Source organism: Hyla sarda, chromosome 2 (genome assembly GCF_029499605.1).
Source record: "Hyla sarda isolate aHylSar1 chromosome 2, aHylSar1.hap1, whole genome shotgun sequence".
NCBI classification, from domain to species: Eukaryota; Metazoa; Chordata; class Amphibia; order Anura; family Hylidae; genus Hyla; species Hyla sarda.
Window position 1 is genome coordinate 246,346,948 of NC_079190.1, and position 18,576 is coordinate 246,365,523.

At 47.4% G+C, this 18,576-nt stretch overlaps 1 protein-coding gene and 1 pseudogene across 22 annotated transcripts in view; both read left to right on the forward strand.

The window, feature by feature from the left end:
* TEX14 (testis expressed 14, intercellular bridge forming factor) overlaps nucleotides 1-18,576 on the forward strand; it is a 536,718-nt gene that overhangs the window by 131,957 nt on the left and 386,185 nt on the right. For 16 of the 22 annotated variants that reach the window (XR_008888708.1, XM_056556863.1, XM_056556851.1 and 13 more), the window contains one exon: nucleotides 3,036-3,150. The exons of 5 other annotated variants lie outside the window; for them this stretch is intronic. Coding sequence is in view for 14 of the 17 variants with exons in the window: in XM_056556863.1 (XP_056412838.1) it covers nucleotides 3,036-3,150 (115 nt within the window). In the remaining 3 variants the exon portion in view is untranslated. Of the gene's footprint in view, nucleotides 1-3,035; nucleotides 3,151-18,576 lie in introns of those variants that run through there. One more of the 22 variants, XM_056556872.1, reaches the window with a different exon arrangement.
* On the forward strand, nucleotides 3,732-3,850 carry LOC130359964 (U2 spliceosomal RNA; annotated as a pseudogene).

The window sequence follows — 18,576 nt, forward strand, 5'->3', positions numbered from 1 at the left end:
TTCTCTGCGGACCTTTACCACTGTCCTGGCACCTGTGATAGCCCCTTTTATGGACAACAGTTGTTTCCGTGATTTCTTACTTGGAAGACCTTCTGATCAGAGTTCCAGCCAGGGCCCAGATCCTGGAGAGTCTTAGTCTCAACCTCCAGACCTTGTCTCTCTTCGGTTGGATGGTCATTCGGGACAAGTACAACCGCTTTCCTGGGGCTCCAGTTCGACGCGGCCCAAGCCCGCTTTTAACTCTGCCGACTAATCGGCTGGCTCTCTTATCAAGAGTCCGATGACTTCGGCACCCTGCTCCAGTTTCCATTCGCTTTTGCATGGATGTCCTGGGTTGGTTAGCGGCGGCCGTGAAGGCCGTGCCATTTGCCCAGTTTCATCACCGACCTCTTCAATTGGTGATTCTCTTCCGGTGGGACAGGTCTCCATTGTCACTCGACAGTCTTGTCGGTCCCTTCTATGGTGGCTTCGTTTCCCCCCTGCTTTTTCGGGGGCGCTCCTTCCTGCCCCTTCCAGCCAGTCTGTCGGGCTAGGGAGGTGTTTTTCAAGGACCGGCTGGTCTGGGGCCTTGGTCCCTCGAGAAGCCCTTTTCCCCTTCAACATGTTGGGGCCTAGGGCAATCCTTTCTTTGCTTGCTTCTTGGGAAATTCCCTTCTGGCCATCTCAGCGCTTTTCATTCTGGGCGTTTCTGGGATGTGGTCTTTCTCAGCCGGTCCTCAGCCGTCCAAGGCGAGTGGTCCTTACATCCGGAGGTGTTTGCAGTGATCTGCATCCTCTGGGGCGCTCCAGGCGTGGAATTCTGAAGGTCCCGCCACAACCAAGCGTTCCTCTTTCTTGGTCGGGCTTCGCCCTACCTTATCTGTTTATTGGTCGGGCTTTGCCATACCTTATCTGTTTCCTCCCTTTCCTCTCTTTTTGGGGTCCTGAGGAAACTCACAGCAGAGGGCGTTCCCGCCATTCTCGTGGCCCAGACTGGCACCGGCGGGGTGGTACGTCGTTGTGGTCAGGCTCCTGTACTACTTACCTCTGCACCTTCCCTATCGTCCAGATCTCCTTTATCAGGTCTCCTGTGCCACCCCTATTTACCGTCTCTGCTTTTGACGGCGTGGCGGTTGAGACAGCGGTTCTGAGGACCCGCGGTTTCTCTTCCCAAATGGTTCACACCATGCTCAGGGCTCACAGGCCTTCCTCTGCAAAGATTTACCACCTTACCTGGCGGTCGTATTCTGTTGGTGTGAAACTCAGCCTTTTTCTCCGGTCGTGGTTGGCTTTCGGCCGTTTCCATTCTTTTTCAATGTTCTTTGGTGTTCAATTATCATGTCCGAACCTAGTTCAGGGAGTGGCACAAGCTGCCCCTCCTTATCAGTTCCCTTTTTTCCCTTGGGACTTGCACTTGGTCTTAGATGCTCTGCAGGATGCCCCTTTTTGACCCTCTCAGGGACATTTCTTTTCGCCTCCTTCCCCGGAAGGTGGCGTTCCTTATTGCTCTTACCTCTGTTAGGAGGGTGTCAGAGCTGGTAGCTCTCTCCTGCCGTTCTCCCTTCCTGGTGGTATACCAGGACAAATTGTTTTCCGTTCAGGTCTGTCCTTCTTACGTGAGATGGTTTTTTGACTTTTTCATCTCAATGAGAACATCGTCCTACCGTCCTCTTGTCCGGCCCCTTCTCATCCCTGTAAGCGTTTGTTCCACAACCTGGTTATGGTGAGGGCTGTTCGGACTTATCTCTCAGTCACTCTTTCCTTTCGGCAGTGTGACCCCTTTTTTTTGTTTTTCCGGAAGATCGTTGTATAGGACAACCTGCTTCTATGACCACCATTATTCGGTGGATCCGGTCTGCTCTTTTTGGGAGCTTACCGCTGCAAGGGGAAGATTCCACCCGTTTTTCGGGGCATCCTGGGCCCTCTGCTACGTGGCTTCGGCCTTACAGTTCTGTAAGGCATCCGCGTGGTCGTCTTTGTACACTTTCTCAAGGTGCTACCAGATTCATGCCTTCATGCCTACTCTGGGCTGTAAGATGTTACAGACAGCGGTGGTCCAAGCGTCCACCTGTCTGATTCGTTACCCACCCAAGGGACGGCTTTGGTATGTCCCATGGTCTGTGTCCCCCAATGGAGCCGATAGAGAAAAGGAGATTTTTTTATGCTTACTGTAAAACCTCTTTCTCGAAGGATCCATTGGGGGACACAGCTCCCCCCCTTTTTTCTAGTGTTCCTATTTCAGTTATCTGTCCGAAGGTGTGTAGAGTTGCCTTTTCTTCTGATTGCTCGGACAGTTGGTCTTTTCCTATTGCTCTGGTACTAAAACTGATTACCTCAGGTGCCTGTGGGCGGGTATACCCTGCTGGGAGGAGCCGACTTCTCTTGTTGCCATAGTGTCGAGTCTCCTAGTGACAGCAGCATACACCCATGGTCTGTGACCCCCAATGAATCCTTCGAGAAAGAGATTTTACGGTAAGCATAAAAAATCTCCTTTTTTTTTTTTTTTTTTAAATACTCTATTAATCCCCTAAGGGAATATGCAATATCTCGATTACTTATACAGTACATTGCTAATACTGATGTATTCCAGTGTCCTCTTATATTAGCTATCTCTTTATTACACTCTTCCAGGTTTTTTAAGATCCTATTCTAGAGGCAGAGTGTAATACAGAGATTGCAGTTGTGCCCTGGTAGCACATTTAAAGCCAAACTTCTATTCAAAGTAGCTATGCATTTTTCTGCAAAGCTTCTTTTTCCTATTGAACACGAAGCACATCTCCATCCTTTTGATTTAATTGGTTTTAAAAACAATGCCAAAACTCTGGAGCACACATTTTTATTAATCTCCCTCATTGTTTCGTACTGTAAATTTGTGTGAAGTAAAGGAGGTGGGTGAACATGTGGATGGCAACCTCCATGTGCTGCTGTACTGGCTGTGTGCGCATTGCTTTGCCATGTACATAAGGCCTTAGAACAGCTTCTAATTCTTGACTGCAGACATATAGAAATCTAAAGATTTTGCAAAGAAATTTTTATACATATGTATTTCTTTGCAGGCATCTTTCCTGATAGCACAAATTCCCAAGGACAAACGCCATTGTTTGTAGCTGCATTGCTTGGACTTCGAAAAATTGTTGAATTGCTTCTAAATTTTGGATCCAATCCTAACCAGTAAGTATCTTAATAACACTGAATGATTGCTGTAGATGTATTTAGTATAGACTTTATTTATCTATTAGTTACTTTAAGGGGATTGTATCTTCCTATTAGGGCATGTGAACATCCCCTTTTCAAAACTTCTCTCTTTGTAGACTAGATGGGCCAAATGGTTCTTATCTGCCGACCTAATCTATGTTTCTATGTGGCAGATGGTAGAGCAGTTCTGTTAGACTTGGCACATCTAAGCACTTCATGCATGGCTGTTACATGTTGCAGGGTAGAATTTTGGTGGCTTTCCCCCAGTGACAAAAGCTGATCACTGAAAAATCTCATTACATACATTTTAATGATTAATATATTATATATACAGTATTTACAGTGTAAGGCCCTGGCTTCAGCCATACATTGAAGAATGTTGCATTACAAACACAAATTAGTGCCATCTCACTAACTTATACTACTGTTGCAATCCACGCCATTTGTCTGTCTCTGTGCCACCGCTTTGTTGTGCAGCCTCATACAAAGTCACTGTTAAAAAAAGAAAGACCTTTATATTTGTGTGTATATATATATATATATATATATATATATATCTTGGTTCTCTGCCTTTTGGCTAAGATCAAGTTTAGTATCTGTTCTTATCAGTGATCCTAGCCCAGCCACTGAGAAGGAATGGCTGTCTACATGGAGGGCAGGTACAACAACACCAGTTCAATGGCTGCCCCGAAAAGACCTGTTCCCTCCGGGTCTGGTCATTGGGCCCGGAGGGGTTTAGAGCCTGGGTACATTTGTGCCTCTGGGAGTGGTGACCCTGAGGTGCCTAAACTCACTGGGGATGGCCTCACTAAGTGGAAGCACGGGCACTAACCTCTTCACATTTATCAAATCACCTCCTGATTTCCAGCCTTCTGGCCAGGGTCGGAGAAATTTTTATAGATCCGACCAGATGTCTGGGCAGTATACTGTATCCACTTATTTATTTATTTTTGTTGTCACTGAGTCACTTTACTTGTTGTACTTGTCTTCAAAGGTTTTTTTCAGGGTGCGGTAGCCCTTCTGGGTGTCCTCTCTGGTTTTTTGCATATAAGGTTAACAAACATCGCCAACGGCGAAATAACACATACAAAAGGAATAGTACCTCCGGAAGGTCCCAGCGCACCCAGCAACCAATACTAATAAAACAGGGTAAACCAGAGGGTATCACGAGGTACACAGAGGCTACACCGAGGCCCCAAGAGGGAACCCACACGAACCAACAGCCAAGCACACATCCCGGTATCCCCCCCCCCCCACGCCCAGTCCGGACATTGATCAAGCCAAGAATCCCCTTAGCAAGCTACTGAGATAGTCCACCCGGTATATCAGCCACCCATTTATCAAAAGCCAAGGAAAAGGGACAGGGCCCCAATGACTGGAGAAGGCTATAGGACTGGGTGAGAGGCTTAGAGAGATCCGTGATGCCCAAGAGAAGCTCCACCTCCGAAAAGGCCAGGGTAAATGTCAGGGAGCCAAACTGCGCCTGTACCACGTGTCGCAGCTGAAAATACTTAAACATAGCAGACGCAGGGATGCCATAGCGTTCCCTCATCTCTTCAAAGGACAAGAAAACCTGGTCCTCCCAGAACAGGTGGGTCACAAATTTAACTCCATGAGTACCCCAAAAACTGGCCTCCTGTAATCCATGTAGGTGAAACAGATGAATGTTCTCCCACAAGGGTGCCCTAGTAGATACCAGAGGCATTCAAAATTTATCAGACACCACAAACCAAACCTTAGCCACAGTTAACAGAGGAGTAGGGAAGGAGGAACTAGGGTGATACCTGTAGAGTGTATTGGTCAGAGCCTCATATGATGCCATCAGCGCCCCCGCCAGGGCTGTCACCGAGTTCGATAGATCCAGGTCGATCCACCACGCTGCATAGACCAACTGAGAGGCAAGAAAATAGTTATACATATCTGGGGCAGCTAATCCACCCCGCCGCTTGGGGGCCTGGAGCAGGGCCCGACCGAGCCTGGGAGGCTTTCCCTGCCAATAGATGGATCCCAGAGCACTGCACAGCGAGGTGAAATACTTCCTAGGGGGAATGACGGGGGACAGGTGAAACAGATACAGAAACTTAGGGAGATAAATCATTTTAAAGATATTAATTCTGCCTGGCAGGGAAAGGGGGAGGGAAGACCATGCGAGCAGTCGCTCCACAGTGGAGTGCAGCAATGGCCCCAAGAGTAATATAGTCTAGCAGGGACGGAGTAACCACCACTCCTAAATATCGAAAACGAGGAACCACCTGCACCACAGCCGGGAGAGAGTGCAATTAGGGAGGACTTAGCCCAGTTAACCTGTAGACCAGAGATTACCCCGAAGCGGGTAAGCAAGTCCATAAGGGACAGCAGGGAGCCCTCCGCATCTGCCATATACACCAAAGTATCATCAGCATAGAGGGAGACCTTTTCAACTATAGACCCCCTGGGAATGCCACAAATACTCGGGTCCCTTCGTATAGCAGCTGCCAACGGCTCTATCGCCAGCGCAAACAAGAAGGGAGAAAGCGGGCACCCCTGTCTCGTCCCCCTACCCAGAGAGAATGGGGCTGAAATGTCTAAGTTTGTACGGATCCTAGCCGTAGGCTTATCATAGAGCAGGCGAACCCAGGCACAAAATCGGGGGCCAAACCCAAACGCCCCCAACACCTCCCATACATAGGGCCACAAAACCGAGTCAAAGGCTTTGTAGATATCCAGACTTACCACCACACCCGAGGGAAAGCCCCTATCCACCGCTGCTATGTTAAGTTGCAAACGTTTCACATTCACATCTGTAGCCCTGCCCGGCATAAACCCTGTTTGGTCAGGATGAACGATAGCACCAATGATGTCATACAATCGGGTAGCCAGAATTCGAGCCATAAGTTTAATATCGACATTCAGAAGGGAAATAGGCCTATAGGAGCCAGGGAGCACTGGATCCTTCCCAGGTTTATGGAGTACCACGATGAGCGCCTCCCTCATAGAATCTGGAAGGGAGTCTGCATCAGCTATAGAGTGGAACAATTTACACATAATAGGGGCCAGGTGCTCCTCATTCATCCTGTACCAAACGCCCACCAGCCCATCCAACCCCGGAGTCTTTCCCCCAGGAAGATCGTTAATAGCCTGAGCATCTAATGCCTCCGCCTGAGCCCGTGTAAGCGAGGGAAGAGCAAGGCCTTGAAAGAAGGAAAGAATCTCCCCCTGACAGGGCACCAAGGGGGCAGCAAATAAGGAGGAATAAAAGTCCTGGAAGACTGCATTTATCTCAGACGGGGCCGTAACTATCACCCCATCACTTCTCAAAATACAAGGAATAGAGGCCGTTGGGCGGGAGGCCCTAGTCAAATAGGCCAATAGTTTACCATTCTTATCACCAAAGGCAAACAGAGAAGCCTCCCTATCCGCTAACTTCTGTTGAACCCTATCTTTCTGGACGACTAACAAGGAACGCTGAGCCTTGACCCACTCCCTTTCGGCCTCAGGTGACGGATTCCTAATATACTCAGCCTATAGAACCCCAACCTTCTGCAAGAGTGCGACCTCCGTAGCCGACCTACGCTTCGGTTGACCCGCCACTCCTGCAATAAAAGCACCCCTTATCGTGGCCTTGTAAGCATCCCACTGAACCAAAGCATCTGGAAAGTCGGTGTTATGCTCCCAGTAGTCGGCATGAGCTACCCCTAAAGCCTCCACTACCGCCTCAGCCTGTAACCAGCCAGGGTGCATGCGCCATATACGGGAAGGGAGGGCAGGGCCTAAATGGAGAACTACAAGCAGGGCAGAGTGGTCTGAGATTCCCCTAGAGGTGTAGGAAACGTCTCTTACCAGCGGAAGAAGATCCTCGGATGCCAGAGCCAGGTCAATGCGAGAAAACGACCTATGGGCCGCAGAGTAAAAGGAGAATGAGGCAGGGTACTTCCATCTCCAGAGGTCGGTCAAGCCCCACGCCAGTCGCCAAGTATTGAACGCAGAGGAGCCCTGGTCAACAGCCGTGGTGCGGTCGAAGACCGGATCAGGGACCACGTTGAAATCGCCTACAAAGAGAACAGGGTCAGAGGGAAAAGAGAGCAGTTCAGTAGTAATAAGCTCCAGAATAGACACTTGGAAGGGAGGGGGCACATACACAGCCACAAGTACGAAAGAGACAGACCCCAAAGAGCAGTGCAAAAGGACATATCTCCCTGGGTGTCCTCTCTGGGGGTCTAGGGGAGGTGTGGGGCCATCAGGTTCCACACCTCCGTGCAAAAACCCCGGGTACTCCAGCATGGGCAGGTTACTGACCATTTAATGGCTCTGTGAGCAGATACCTTGGTTAACGCCTAGGTAGATGCTGGAAGCATTTATGGTGCATTATTAGCTTTGGCAAAAAGGGACATTGAGGGGCATTTACTAAGGGGTTTAGTAATTTTTTTCTGACTATTTTTGGCGCAAAATTGTCGCAATTGCGCCTACCCTATTTTTTGTGCGACTTTCTCTAGCAAGAACTAGAAAGTCAAATTTTTTTTTGTCCGCTTAATTTACGCAAGTTTTCAGTTTTTACTTGCAGTGGTCAGGAATTTATTAACTGAGACAGTCGCAGTTGCGCAATAAACTGTCGCAACGGCCGTAAAAAATGACTAAATTTACTCCAGCTCCAACATGGAGCAGGAAAAGCTACTGCTTTCTCCCCGCTACCCTCACTGCGCTACCGGGACACTGCAGTGATTTACATCCCCCCCTCTCACCTGCCAGCGCCACACAACTTCCATCTGTCTGCTGTTGCAAGACTACAAGTCCCAGCATGCCCTTACAGTGAGGACACGCTGGGAGTTGTAGTCTTGTAGCAGCGGGAGCTGAGCGGCGCGGGCGGGAGACAAGGGGGGGGGGGAGGTAGCGGGGAGGCCGTATGAGGAGCCCGGGCGGCTGCACTGTAATGTCAGCCCGGGCTCCTGCCCTGAGAGCCAAAGCCTTTGGCTGTCAGGGCATGCTGGGTGTTGTAGTTTTGCAACAGCTGGAGGGCCACAGTTTGCAGACCAATGGTGTGTGGTCTGTAAACTGTAGTCCTCCAGCTGTTGCAAAACTAAACAGCTGAAGGGGACCGGTGAAGACGTTCACTTACCCTTCCGAGGCTCCAGTGACGATCGCTGACGGAGATCGTCGGGCCGCACTGTCGCGCAGCGCTGGATCCTACGGAAGCCGGTAAGTTGCCCAAGCTTCCCAACCAGGGTGCCTCCAGATGTTGCAAGACTACAACTCCCAGCATGCCTGGACACCCTTTGGCTGTCCAGGCATGCTGGGAGTTGTAGTTTTGCAACAGCTGGAGGCACCCTTGTTGGGAAACACTGGCCTAAAACAGTGTTTCCCAACCAGGGTGCCTCCAGATGTTGCAAGACTACAACTCCCAGCATTCCTGGACAGCCTTTGGCTGTCCAGGCATGCTGGGAGTTGTAGTTCTGCAACAGCTGGAGGGCCACAGTTTGCAGACCACTGGTTTGTGGTCTGTAAACTGTAGTCCTCCAGCTGTTGCAAAACTAAACAGCTGAAGGGGACCGGCAAAGACGTTCACTTACCCTTCCGAGGCTTCAGCGACGATCGCTGACGGAGATCGTCGCTCGGCAGTGTCGTGCAGCGCTGGATCCTACGGAAGCCGGTAAGTTGCCCAAGCTTCCCAACCAGGGTGCCTCCAGATGTTGCAAGACTACAACTCCCAACATGCCTGGACAGCCTTTGACTGTCCAGGCATGCTGGGACTTATAGTTTTGCAACATCTGGAGGCACCCTGGTTGGGAAACACTGTTTTAGGCCAGTGTTTCCCAACCAGGGTGCCTCCAGATGTTGCAAGACTACAACTCCCAGCATGCCTAGACAGCCTTTGACTGTCCAGGCATGCCGGGACTTGTAGTTTTGCAACATCTGGAGGCAACCTGGTTGGGAAATACTGGCCTAAAACAGTGTTTCCCAACCAGGGTGCCTCCAGATGTTGCAAAACTACAAGTCCCAGGTTGGGAAACACTGTGCCCGGCCTCCGCCCCACCTTACTGTAAGGGCATGCTGGGGGTTGTAGTCCTGCAGCTGGGGGCAGGGGACAAGCTTGTCACTTGCCCACACAATCTCCTGCACCACACAATTACAACTCCCAGCATGTCCTTACTGTAAGGGCATGCTGGCAGTTGTAGTCGTGCAGGGCGGTAGATGTGTGAGCAGGTGATAATAAATGTACTAACCCATTTTTTTTTTCATCTCATTTCAGATCCTGTGGAATCCTTCGGATTCGGTGGACTACTTCGATGACCAGCGTTTTTCTTTGTTTGATTTTAATAAAATGGTTAACGAGGGCTTGTGGGGGAGTGTTTTTTGTAATAAGTTTTTTTTAAAACCTGTTGTGTTTTTTCCTTACTTTACTAGACAGGCTTAGTAGTGGAAGCTGTCTTATAGACGGAGTCCATTACTAAGCTGGGCTTAGCGTTAGTCACAAAAACAGCTAGCGCTAACCCACTATTATTACCCCGGTACCCAACGCCACAGGGGTGCCGGGAAGAGCCGGTACCAACAGGCCTGGAGCGTCAAAAATGTTGCTCCTGGGCCTAGGCGGTAACAGGCTGGCGTTATTTAGGCTGGGGAGGGCCAGTAACAATGGTCCTCGCCCACCCTGGTAACGTCAGGCTGTTACTATTTGGTTGGTATTTGGCTGAGAATGAAAATAGGGGGGACCCTATGCGTGTTTTTTTTTTTTTTTTTAAATAAATAATTAAATATATTTAAAAAACGCATAGGGTCCCCCTATTTTTATTCTCAGCCAAATACCAACCAAACAGTAACAGCCTGACGTTACTAGGGTGGGCAAGGACCATTGTTACTGGCCCTCCCCAGCCTAAATAACACCAGCCTGTTACCGCCTAGGCCCAGGAGCGCCATTTTTGACGCTCCGGGCCTGTTGGTACCAGGGTAATAATTGGGGGTTAGCGCTAGCTGTTTTTGTGGCTAACGCTAAGCCCGGCTTAGTAATGGACTCCGTCTATAAGACAGCTTCCACTACTAAGCCTGTCTAGTAAAGTAAAAAAAAAATACACAACAGGTTTAAAAAAATATTTATTACAAAAAAACACTCCCCCACAAGCCCTCGTTAACCATTTTATTAACATCAAGCAAAGAAAAAAACAGGGTAAAAACCAGACTACATAGTAAAAGATTAGTAAATGCCCCTCATTGAACCTGGAACCTCGCAGGTGCCTTTTGGGTTTGTTGGGGGGCCTCTCTCCTTTTGGAGAAGGGCTTGTGATAGAACGCATACTTTGTGCACTTTTTTTTAGTGTAACATGTTTTCACTTTTTCTTGCACTTTGGGTGATTTAGAGCATGTACCTTGGCTCTTAGAAAAAAAATTATGTTTATATTTCATAGAAGGTTGAACAATCTCTGTTTCATCAAGTGGTAAATGGCTACATTTTAAAGTAAAAGGGGTACTCCGGGGGGGAAAAAAATTACTGGTACCAGAAAATGAAACATATTTGTAAAATTACTTTTATTTAAAAATCCTAATCCTTCCAGTACTTATCAGCTGCTGATAAGTTGTAAGTTGTGTAAATCTTTCGAGTCTGATCACAGTGATCTTTGTTCCACCTCTGTCTGTTTCAGGATCTGTCCAGATTAAAAGCAAATCCCCATAGCAAACCTCTCCTGCTCTGGACAGTTCATGACATTGACAGAGGTGTCAGCAGAAAGCACTGTGGTCAAACTGGAAAGAACTGCACAACTTTATCTGGACCATACAGCAGCTGAAAAGTACAGGAAGGGTTAAGATTTTTAAATAGAATTAATTTCCAAATGTATATAACTTTCTGTCGTCAGTTGATTTGAAACCATTTGTTTTCCACTGTAGTACACCTTTAAGCTGTTATATCATCCAGTGTTGAGGTACAATGATCACTATGAATTAACACGTCAGGTTTATTACATAAAACTCTTTAACTATCCCAGTGTGCAGATTGAAGCTTACAGAACCACATCACGCCCCCTCCCGTCGGCTTTGAGGGGCGGAGCGTTACGTCACACAGGACGTAGGCGGGACGTCACACGCCGCCGGCCCTGTGGTCGAGCATAATCAGACCCGGAGCGAACATGATCCGGGGACAGATTACTAACGGGGTGCCGTGTGCATGATCACGGGCGCCCCCTTTGGATAGGGGATAAGATGTCTAAGCACCGGAGAACCCCTTTAAAGAATACCTGTCATTTCAGTGACTTTTCAGGATAAGCCGCGCCATGTGTGTACGTGAGGATCAGCACTATTTTTAGCCATTATATAACGTGTATATGCAATTCTTTCAGCAAATTTCTGCTCTGCAGGCTTTCTTTTTAATTAGCAGTTTTCCCAGTGCTAGTGCTGAGCTCCCCTCTCCCCCCTCCATAGATTTGTATTGCTTGTCTTACAGACACAGGGCAAAGCCTCAGTCTCACAGGAGAGGGGAGAGAGAAAAACCTTAAAGGGGTACTCCCTTGGAAAACTTTTTTTTTTTAATCAACTGGTGCCAGAAAGTTAAACAGATTTGTAAATTACTTCTATTAAAAAATCTTAATCTTTCCAGTACTTTTTAGGGTCTGTATACTACAGAGGAAATGGTTTTCTTTTTGGAACACAGAGCTCTCTGCTGACATCATGACCCAGGGGTGTGGGAATTTTATAAAAAACTAATTGTCCACGGGACTAAAATGGAGCAAAATCTACTTGTGATCGGTCGCTCAAATGCATCGCATACGTACCTAACAGCCTAACCACTGATATACTAACTAACAGGCAGTCTGAGTTGTGCCATATACTGCCGCGTGTAGGTACACCTGAATAAAATAGAGGGCATACCTTAGATAGAAAAAGACTCCTAAGAGATTGAATGAATTTTAAAAGAGGGGGGGGGGGGTTGGGGGGGACGTGAAGAACCCGCGGCGTACTGTGCTAGGGGCACCGCGGGTTCTTATAGTGATTAACCCCGCCCCCTCTCACAAATACAGGCTAACTGCGTTAGCCTTCACACTTGTGATCGGTGGCTCAAATGCGTAGCGTACCTACCTAACAGCCTAACCACTGATATACTAACTAACAGGCAGTCTGAGTTGTGCCCTATACTGCCGCGTGTAGGTACACCTGAATAAAATAGTGGGCAAAACTTCAATAATTGAAACAAAAACGCTTTATGAAATAAGACAACATTACAGAACCAGAAACTGGAAAGCATGGGACCTTCCAGACTTTGGATAGGGGATGGGTGCATGTATGAGCTAGATTTCAGCAACTCAAATTACGAATCACACTGGCTGGCATCCCCTGACATGATGCTGATGAGGAGGCACCTGATGCGAAGGGGGTGTCCAGATATCACAGCCGAGTCGCCCCCCCAAAGCCTATCACTAAAATGCGTACTTTAACGAATTGCGGAGTGGTGAGAGCAAAACCTCAGAATAACAATAACGGCTGCGACCTACTGGCTCCCTGGCGTGTGAACAACAGGTCACGTAGCAGACTAACCGGGCACTACCTATGAAATGAAATGTGGAAAAGCAGCAGATGGTAACGACTTGCCCGGGTAAAGATGTTTTGGTAGCGCTCAACTCAAGCTAATAGTGATCGGAATTCCATTTCAGTTGGCTCAGTCTCCAACAAATATAATTTTACGTTTTACTAGAGAACTCACCAGGTCTGAGGAAGCCATAGTAACCCAGAAACAAAGCTGCTTTCCAACACAGACTATCTTTGTAGCTGAACGGGGGTCCTGTCTAGAACATCTACTACCTGTCTGAACGAGTCGGCCGACAAAGGCTGACGGGAAGAAGGCTTTGATCCTTAGCGCACCTTTCAGCACCGCTTTAACCGTAACGAATGAAACAAGGAGGCCAAGTTGGAATGTGCCAATGAGATGTGGAGCTGAACCACCGCTAGGTATAACTTAATCGTGCTAGATGAAGAGTGTCAAAAACCCAATAAAACCAAGTAGGAAAGTAAAGTGTGTGTGTAGGCTCCTCCAAGTACTTGCTACAAACCAAACCCTGACCGTATGCATAATCCCAAGTGCATATGTACATAAAACATAACTACCTAGTCGTCAACCTAAAACAGTGTTAGGTTGTAACTGTAACCTACCTGTGGACGTGACAGGTGATGACACCACTCATGCGGCAAGCCTGATCATGACACTCAACCAATGTATAACCAAAATAATGATCAATCTGAAGCTAAGACAGCCAAAACTTCAACTGAAACAAAGCTATATGCATGACCCCGATGCTAAATGAACTTGTGAAAACACATAACCCAAAGCCGTGTCGAGTAGTAACTGAACCGACCTGTAGACGTGACAGGTGTGAAAACTCAATTAACTATAAAACTAAAAGTATCACCGCCAAGCCGCGACAGGTCGTAACCATGATTGACGTATATACGTGGCATCCGAAAATAAAGCTATACACCTGTAGCCTAACCTAACTGCTACCTAAACACAACGTATGTGATGACACTGTCACCAACCTGAAGGTGTGACAGGTTGTATCTGGACCGACCTGAAGACATGACTGGTCAATCCGAAATTGAAAACCTCAACCAAAGTAACGTATGTGCCGAATGCATATGAACATGTACCGAGTATGAATACCGTAAGCATATACCAAGCATAACTCCTTGGCACATATGCTGCACATGACACTGAACGTGGGCCCGGCAAACCAACCAGACCATGTGTACATCAATAACACCCAGACCACATGTCCAAACCAGACACCTTGACCGTATACACCGACCAAACTATATGAGAGCCTGTGCCGCACAAACTATATGAACGTGAGCTGGAATGAACTACACAAGCGAGTGTCTGCACCAAACTATAAAATATGTACATCACAGTAACTACTAGCAGAAACACTGAACAACTTAAACCGATTACCAGAGCAAGTCCATGGAACAGACTAAGTAAGTGAATGCTCAAGACTTTTTGAGCATGTGCGCTTGGCAACTACATAAGCGTAAGCACAGAACAAACTATTTGCGCGTATGCACAGGACTAACTGAGTGAACGTATGCCAGAACAAACTATGAGTGCGTCTGCATGGACTAAGTAAGCGTATGCCGAAACCACTATGCGCATATGCATAGAACTAAGTGAGCATGCCGAGAACGAACTGTGTGCCCGTATGCACAGCATGAGTCTATGACCGTAAAGAACAAGCTATATGGGCATATGCACAAACGAACTATGTGAACATGCGGGGAACAAACTATATGTTGGTATGTACGGAACACACTATGTGAGCACCTAACAATTATGTGAGCGTATGCACCGATCAAATTGTATGCACGTGTGCAGAGAAAGAACTATATGGACGTATGACCGAACCACTGCACGTGTTCACCGAATGACCTGTATGCATAAGCGAACTACATGCACAGAACAAACTACGTAAGCGAACATCCAGAACAGGTTATAGGAGCGTATGCACAAAACTATATGGCCTCTAACAAACTGGGCAACTGTCCAAACCAACTGGATGAACATATGCACAGGACAGACTATATGAGAGTATGCACAGAAACCCTGAGCGTATAGACCGAATTAATTAAATGCGCGTACACTAACGCCCAGAACAAACTATATACGTAAGCCCGGCCCCACTATACACAGATATGTACGGAACAACTATGTGCATATGTATAGAACTGTGCCGTCTAACAGCTATGAGTGACTCTACCAACAAACTTGATGAACCTATACTCAGGCCAACTATATGCGCAAATGCACAACCAAACTGCATGTGCGTATGGCCAACGACAACCGATAAACAATACATGCATGCAGTAATTCTATGACCACGTACCCATGCACAGAACAACACTACATGTGCTGTACGAGCACGTGTGTGGCACAAACGCTACCAGCGCAAGAGCCGCACAAGCACCGCAAGCGCATGTACAAGACGTATGCCACGAGCACAGGAACAGCATGGTTCTCATGAGCACATGTACAATACAACCCTACGAGCCTATACAGTATAATTACTACGAGGGAGTGTGCAGCACAGATCCTACGAGCCCGTGTACAGCACAAATCCTACGAGCGCGTGTACTGTATAAATCCTACGAGCGCATGTACTGTATAGATCCTACGAGCACATGTATGGTATAAACCCTACGAGCGCGTGTACAGTATAAACCCTACAAGCGCGTGTACAGCATACATCCTACGAGCGTGTATAAATCCTACAAGCGAGTGCACAGTACGTATCCTACAAGCGTGTACTGTATAAACCCTACAAGCGTGTGAACAGTACAAACCCTATGAGCGTGTGTACACTGCACAGTATAAATCCTACAAGCGTGTGTACAGTACAAAACCCTATGAGCGTGTGTACAGTGTAACTCCTACGAGCGTGTGTACATCATAATTCCTACAAGCGAGCATACAGTATATATGCTACAAGGGCATGTACTGAACAAATCCTACGAGCGTGTACAGTACAAAACCCTACGAGCGTGTGTACAATATAAATCCTACAAGCGTGTGTACAGTATAAATCCTGCAAGCATGTGTACAGTATAATTCCTACGAGCGTGTGTACAGTACGAATCCTACGAGCGCGTGTGCAGTGTAACTCCTACGAGCGTGTGTACATCATAATTCCTACAAGCGAGCATACAGTATATATGCTACAAGGGCATGTACTGAACAAATCCTACAAGCGTGTACAGTACAAAACCCTACGAGCGTGTGTACAATATAAATCCTACAAGCGTGTGTACAGTATAAATCCTGCAAGCATGTGTACAGTATAATTCCTACGAGCGTGTGTACAGTACGAATCCTACGAGCGCGTGTGCAGAATAAATCCTACAAGCACATGTGCAGGATGATCCTACAAGCCTGTGTACAGTATAAATCCTACAAGCGTGTGTACATTATGAACCCCACGAGTGCGTGCACAAAATATATCCTACAAGCAAGCATGCAGCACAAATCCCACACGCACGTACCAGCGTGCACAGTTTAAATCCAACAAACGCGTGCATAGTATGAATCCTACGAGTGTGTGCAAGCGTTTGTACAGTATGAATCCTATGAGCGAGTGTACAGCATAAATCCTACAAGCGTGTACAGTATAAATCCAAAAAACGAGTGTACAGTATAAACGCTACCACCGTGTGTACAGCATAAATCCTACAAGTGTGTGTACAGTATAAATCCAACAAGCATGTGTACAGTATAAATCCAACAAGCGTGTGTACAGTATAAACCCTACCAGCGTGCGTACAGCATAAATCCTACAGGTGTGTACAGTATAAATCCAACAAGCGTGTGTACAGTATAAATCCAACAAGCGTGTACAAGCGTGTGAACAGTATAAACCCTACAAGCGTGCGTACAGCATAAATCCTACAAGCGTGTGTATAGTATAAATCCAACAAGCATGTGAAAGCGTGTGTACAGTATAAACCCTACAAGTGTGTGTACAGCATGAATCCTACAAGCATGTACAGACTTGTATACAGCACAAACACTACAAGCGTGTGCACGGCACAAGTGCTACAACCATGTGTACAGCACACTACAACCGTGTGTACAGTATAAACCCAACAAGCATGTGTACAACATGAAACCAACAAGCGTGTGTACGGTATAAACTCCACAAGCGTGTGTACAGTATGAATTCTACAAGCGTGTAAGGCATGAATCCCACAAGCACCTGTAAGGCCTAAATCCCACAAGCGTGTGTAAGGCACAAATGCTACGAACGAGTAAACAGAAAAAATGCCATGAGCATAATCAACGTGCGCGAGCGCATGAATCGTACAAATACCATGAGTGCATGTACAGAATTACCAGCGCCCATACTACATGCGCCTGAACTGCACCAATGCTACAAGTGCATGTGCATTGACAAACACATGAAACACCCTCCTTATGATCAGGAGGGCCGTGTCGTAAACCGTGAATAAACTAAAACGTGTACGTTTATATACATATATAATCATATAGATGGAGCAAATTAAGGGGGCGTGTGCAAGGAACAATTATATGGTCGTATGCGTAGAATAATTATAGGAACAAAGAAAATGTATTTATTTATTTTTTTTGAGCCTGCACAGACCCACTATATGACCGTGTATGAGGAATAAATTATAAGAGCGTGAACACCAACAACTACATGACAGTATGCATAGAAAATGAATCGTGTGCTCGGCATAACTATCTGACCGTATGCGTGGAGGGAATGAGTGCATAGAATAACCTTTTTTTTTTTTTTTCTTTTTTTTATAACCCCTTACTGTAATGCACCGAGCGGAGCAGTCGAGAGTGTGCTAGCATATAATAACCCCTTATAGTAAAATGCAGAGCTGAGCAGCCAGAGAACGTGTCGGCATATAATTAACCCCTTATAGTAAAATGCAGAGCTGAGCAGCCAGAGAACGTGTCGGCATATAATTAACCCCTTGTAGTAAAATGCAGGGGTTAATGCAGCGGTCTTCAAACTGTGGCCCTCCAGATGTTGCAAAACTACAACTCCCAGCATGCCCGGACAGCCAACGGCTGTCCTGGCATGCTGGGAATTGTAGTTTTGTAACATCTGGAGGGGCACAGTTTGAAGACCACTGGGTTAACGTGTCTTTCAAACTTTTATTAAAACTTTTTTAATTTTTTTTTTACACTTTATTACACTTATAGGAGGAATCATTAGATTCCACAGACAGATTTATAGACTTCTATTGAACTCTATTAATCTGTGTGCTCTGTGATCCATTGATAGAGCCTAGTCCAGCCAGGCTCTATCAATGACAGAGTGGGACTGCAGGGAACAGAGGTAAGCCCTCCGGCTACCTCTATAGTGGATCGCCCCCCTGCGATCGCCCTGCGGGGGAGGCGATCCATCCCACTAGCCCACCAGGGAGCATTCACATGTCCCTTTAGACGCCGCTGTCAGCTTTGACAGCGACGATCTAAAGGGTTAATAGCCAGCCGCGGCGGTCGCCGCATGCTGGCTATTAGCGGCGGCCCCCGGCTACTGAGAACAGCCGGGGGCTGCAGAGTATGGAGCGGGTAGGAATCCCAAGCCCGCTCCATACATACTGCAGAGCACCGCAAGCATCTCCCCATGCAGACGTGCCTCCTCCCCTCAGCTCTCCGAAGCTACAGCTGGGAGGAGTGAAGGCAGAGGACGCAGGTCTGCACGGGGAGCAAGAAGCCACGCCCCCTCATCTCCCCCCGCACGTCTGCAGAGCAGGGGAGAGAAGACAAATACTGTAGACAGTTTCTCATCTCCCCTGCTCTGTTTCGGAGGACACAGGCTGCAGAGTATGGAGCGGGCAGGAGTCGTGAGCCCTCTCCATACAGACCGCAGATCGCCACCGCACTTGTCAGGTCCGGCCCTGCTTGCCCGAAGCCGGGCTAAGGGCCGG